At 50.3% G+C, this 4958-nt stretch overlaps 1 protein-coding gene across 2 annotated transcripts in view; it reads left to right on the top strand.

The window, feature by feature from the left end:
- Window positions 1-3110: 3110 nt before the first annotated feature.
- The window catches only part of STIMATE (STIM activating enhancer), a 52533-nt gene continuing 50685 nt past the window's right edge, over window positions 3111-4958 (top strand). For both annotated transcript variants that reach the window (XM_059389932.1, XM_059389931.1), the window contains exon 1: window positions 3111-3295. In XM_059389932.1, the coding sequence (XP_059245915.1) occupies window positions 3136-3295 (160 nt within the window). In that variant the 5' untranslated portion in view covers window positions 3111-3135. The remainder of the gene's footprint in view (window positions 3296-4958) is intronic.

Raw genomic sequence — 4958 nt, 5'->3', positions numbered from 1 at the left:
GGTTGTAAAAGAGAATCTACAGCTTTGGTGGACAGGTCCTCAACACTAGCAGTCAAGTGTGGACCCTGAGCTATTTGGGGACAAAGGATGATACTGCCTGGTGAGATGATGCCGCCATTGCCAGTGGGGGTGCCTAGTCTCAGGATGTGTGGAAACTCTGTCCAGAGGGGTTTCTACATGGTATAGTCAACCTAACTGCATGCCTAGCTTGGCAGAATGGAGGTGGGCAAATAGTGCTGGAAGGATGAAGGTAGGCTTTGGGGGCAAATCAAATCACAAAGCAGATGATTGAAGGTCCTGTACAAAGTTTAGACAAAGCTAAAACTGGACAGTTCCTTATCTCCTTTTGTAAGAAGGCTCTAGGGAAGTGTAGTTTGAATGCTTCGAGATTTTTAAGCTTTCATTTATTTTCCTTTTTTTCTTTTCTTTCTTTTTTTTTGGGGGGGGGGAGGTTGAATATTCTCTAAAGACAATCAGAGGCCTGCTAGGGTGAGACTTCTGGCTGGTTCCAGCACTGTCCTTGGGCCTGTTTCTGATACTAACTTGTTGGAACTGATGCACTTTGTTTATGCTAGCCTTTTTTTTTTTTTTTTTAAGCTGCTTGTTTCAAACAAAATGAAATGCATATTGCATTGTATCCTTCCTGCTTGCTGTTTTTCTCTTAATTTTAAAAGTTATGCTATGAGGGTAAAGTATAATTAAGGAGAAATATGCACAAGAATACCTATAAAATAACTCCCATCCAGTTTGATGGGTATAACTTCAAGGGATTAAAAAAAAACTATTTTGGATGAATATTCTGTGTGGGGTTTTTTTGTTTTTTTTGTAAATAAGAGTGTATAAGAACTTGTGGTATATTATAACAGTTTTAAGTGGTTGTAAGAATTAAAACACGTCTTAAGCTATGTTTAACTTCATTTGACAGCAAAGAAGACATCTTGGCCAGAGTAAATCCTTCAAAACTCATTCCAGTGGGGCCTCAGAATCATCTCTGAAAGGAGAAGAAAGTTCTTTCTACTTCAGTAAAATTTACATTTCCAGAATTCTCCCCCCTCTCCTGCTGTCCAATCTTTATCCTCTGGATTTGGGTACTTTTTAACTGTAGTTCAGGAAAGGTAGGAGAAGCAGAATTTCCCCATAGCACCTTTGCTCCTGGCTTTGGGGAATCTGCCCCTGATCTCAGAAGAATGCTTCTCCTTTGTCTACATTTGCCTTGGTACAGCAGCAACGGGCCTTAAGGATCCCTCCACATCTGGGTGTGCAGAGCAGTGCTCTGTCAAAAACTTCATTCTTCAGCTCTGTGTGCAACTTTCCTTAAGCTGCCTGTATCTTCAATCAATTAACAGTCTTCTTATACCAGCCCACAGTCTCTCCTGCATTAAGTACTCATTCTCTTACCTGGTTCCCTCTGAACATGGACTGTAACTGTTGAGTATCCCCATAAGAGACCTTCTTAGACTTAAAGACGGTAACACAATTTTCCCTGGCCTATTTATTTTCTTAACCTGATTTTCTGTATTTTCCCATGGTCAATACTTGTGGAGAGTTTTAAATTTTATAAATTAAAATTCAGTTTAATTTAAAAAGTGTTGCCATGTTCTCTGTGCCAGGCACTATGTTGGATTCAAGGGTGAATAAAAACCAGTACTCACACTCAGGTGTGGGAGAGAGACGTGTACCACCGTCTATTGGAGCAGTTGGAGAAGTTCTAATGGAGCAGTAGACACAAGGTCACGTGGAAGCCGTACAGGGAGAGGGAGGTTAGACGGGCCTCAAGCAGTAGCAGTTCATTCTGCAGGGAAAGGGAAGAGTGGCACATGGAGCTGGAATGCCATTTAAGACAGAGGAGCTGTGAAGTGCATCCTAAGAGAAGGGCTAAAGAATTGGCTCTAAGGAGCCAATAGCACTTTTGTTCTCTGGATAATCCGGTTAATTCCTGTTAACCCAGAAAGCTTTTGTAAGCTTTTAGCCCATTGGAATTCCGTGGTGGCTATCTTTTAGGGAAAATTTCCCTAAATACAGTTTTTCTTGTCCTACAAATGTAGCCCAGTGTCTACTGGAGTGAATACCATGCGTATACGGTCATTACGTGGATGCAGCAGGAAGGCTAGGGACTGGAGAGCACCAGCAAGAGGTGTCTGGAGAAAAGCCAGAGGGGCTTGGGAAGTTCCATGAGACAACAGGGACTAGAGGCCCCGGTAGAGGGAGAGAGCTGGTTCCAAAGGGTCAAGGGTGGGAGTAAACGGTATGTGTGGAGGGAGGGGGTCCTTAGAGATTCTGCCGATTACCAACAATTTGGCTTTATGAAGCATGTTCAAAATTAACAAGACAGGCATATGTTGACATGTTTTCAGTATAAACCTTGTATATTTCTAAACGACATTGATTGGATTAAAATGACCATTTACATAATGTTTAGGGAAGAAAAAAAGTCAACTGGGGCCTGATTGACGAAGATAAGCTTTTGGCCACAATATTCGTACTAACAAGGAAAGTAGAAGGACGCCAAACGTCTGGATGGGAAGGAATATGCCTGTGGGCAGAGTCTCGGTTTATTTTCCTCACCGCCTCCTTCAGGATAATCTAGGATGCTGACTGAAAATGCAGATGATTCCGCTCTGTCTCCGAACTACTGAATCGGGATCTGAGGGTGGAATCCAGGAGCATTTTTAATAAATTCTGCAGGGTGTGAGGGCTTCATCTTGGGAAGGAAAAGAATTTAGTCGCAGATGGTCCCGGGCTCCTGCCTTTCCTACGTGGAGCTCGGCGAGGGGAGGGTGGAGGAGGAGAAGGAGGTACCTCGGGCTCACCGACATTCGAGCAGCCGCGCTCACCTGCCCCGCTCTACCTGCGGCCTGGACGCCCGGCCCCGCCCCCACGCCCAGCCGGAGCCCCGCCCATGGTGGGGAGGGGAGAGCCGGAGAGGCCGAGGCCCGCCCCCACGCCCGGCCGAGCCAATCAGGCGCTGCGGTCTCAGACGTCGGGTTACGCGCGGCGGCGAGTGGGCCGCGGGGCGGAGGTACCGGCTCCCGGCTTCGACTCCCGGCCCGGAGCTCGGCGGCGCGGCCCCCGCAGGCAGCGAGGCCGGGCGGGCGGGCTGGCCGCGGCGCCCCGCGCCCCTCCGCCAGGCCCGCCATGCAGGGCCCCGCCGGGAACGCGAGCCGCGGGCTCCCGGGCGGGCCGCCCTCCACCGTCGCGTCCGGGGCGGGCCGCTGCGAGAGCGGCGCGCTCATGCACAGTTTCGGCATCTTCCTGCAGGGGCTGCTCGGCGTCGTGGCCTTCAGCACATTGATGCGTGAGTCCGGGACCCCCGCCCCTCCTGAGGCCCTGTGGGACCACCGCAGGCCCAGCCCCGCCCTGGAGACCCTCCTGCCAGAAGAGTTAAGGCCTGGGTCCCCGGGCCCTTTGGCTCGGGTGCATTCTGTCCGCGAGCGCAGGCTGGGCATTCCCGGACTAGCGGGAGCTCCCTCCCCCCTCAGGACCTAGGGTCCTGAGTCCCTCGCCTTCTCGAGACAGCCCTTAGTCAGGGGTCACTGGTTCTCTCCTACAGCCCGCACACGCCTCTCTTCCGATGTAACTGCCTAAAACTCGCCGTCCCGCTACCTTGTCATCGCGAATTAAGGCTACTGCACTTCCCAGCCGGGCGTCATGAACCCCCAGCTGGAATAATCCTTTGTGCCCCCTCACAGAGCCTCCCTAGTCTCCCCTTCGCCCTTTGCACCCGCATCCTTAAATCCCCAGTCTGATGCTGGGCTTTTTCCTGCTCCTTCACTCCGCCAAGATTTGCTGACTCCCCTTGGCTTTTAAATCCCGCTCCTTTGCAGTACCTGGATTGTAAGGCCATGCATTGCCTTCCTAGTACTACTTCCTCCTGCCTCGCTTCCCCCACCTTTCCCCCAGCTTTATTTTCTGTTTTGGTTGGAGCAGGACCCGCCCAGACTGCCTTCTTCCCTGCTGCTCCTCTTTTCCCTCTTTACTTCCTGAACCGGTCCACCTGTTCCATCTCTGGCCCAAGCTTTTCTAATTAAGTTGCATCTCAAGCCTCCCCTGGCTATTCCCCTGCCCAACCCACTCTATTACTCGTATTTAAAGTTTCCTTCCTTTCCATGAGACTAGGGCAACCTAATGGCTTAGTGAAGGATGCTGCTCAGAAGGTCTGGGAGGTCACAGAATCCCTGTGCTAAGTCCCTGGGGGCCCTTTCTTGAGAGTTTCCTGATGGAAAAGAAAGCCCCAGATGGCCCCTCTTGAAAACTGGAAGTTCCACCGTAGTTGTCAGGTGCGTCGTGCATTTTGGGGTTGTGTTGTTTTCTTGGTGCACATCCTTCCCTTGATTACAGTAACAGGAGGCTTCAGTTGGCTATGGGCCTAGGAGCGCCCTTGTGATTGCATCCTGGAGGAAGGAAGGGTTACAACGATCTGTACAGAGGCATTAATTCCAGAATGACGGGATCTCAGAACTTCCCCACTGTGCTCACGTGGGCAGAGTGGAAGTTTCGGCAGAAAGTATGCTTCTTTGCACTGGGGACAGATCCTGCAGCTGTGTGCATTTGTCTTCTAGGGTGGACTTGCTGGAGTTACAGCTTTGCTTGTCCTAACACGGGGCTTGCTTAAGAGAATTCTCCCAGGCTTCATGCAGGTAACCCCGAAGAGGCTGTTCTTGGAGGACACTTCTTCTGGTTGCCTGGCCTTGGTAAACCTTACCTCAAGTGCCCGACTGTTTATGTTTGCCACTCTTTCTTTCCTTTTTAGTCTCTACTTGCCTTGCTATTTTCACAGCTGAACAAATACCCACTTGTTCCCACAGTAATAATTTGTGACGACTTAGCCAAAATCAGCTGCTGACTTGGGGGCATAAACTGTGTGTGGGTCTCCCCTCCCCTCCCACTTCTGCCCCCCCCGCCCCCCGCCGCTCTTGGCTAAGTCGTCACAAATTATTTGGCCAGCACCAGCTATCGGC

Source organism: Mustela nigripes, chromosome 2 (genome assembly GCF_022355385.1).
Source record: "Mustela nigripes isolate SB6536 chromosome 2, MUSNIG.SB6536, whole genome shotgun sequence".
NCBI classification, from domain to species: domain Eukaryota; kingdom Metazoa; phylum Chordata; class Mammalia; order Carnivora; family Mustelidae; genus Mustela; species Mustela nigripes.
The sequence above is the reverse complement of the archived record's forward strand: the minus strand, read 5'-3'. Positions and strand labels throughout refer to the sequence as shown.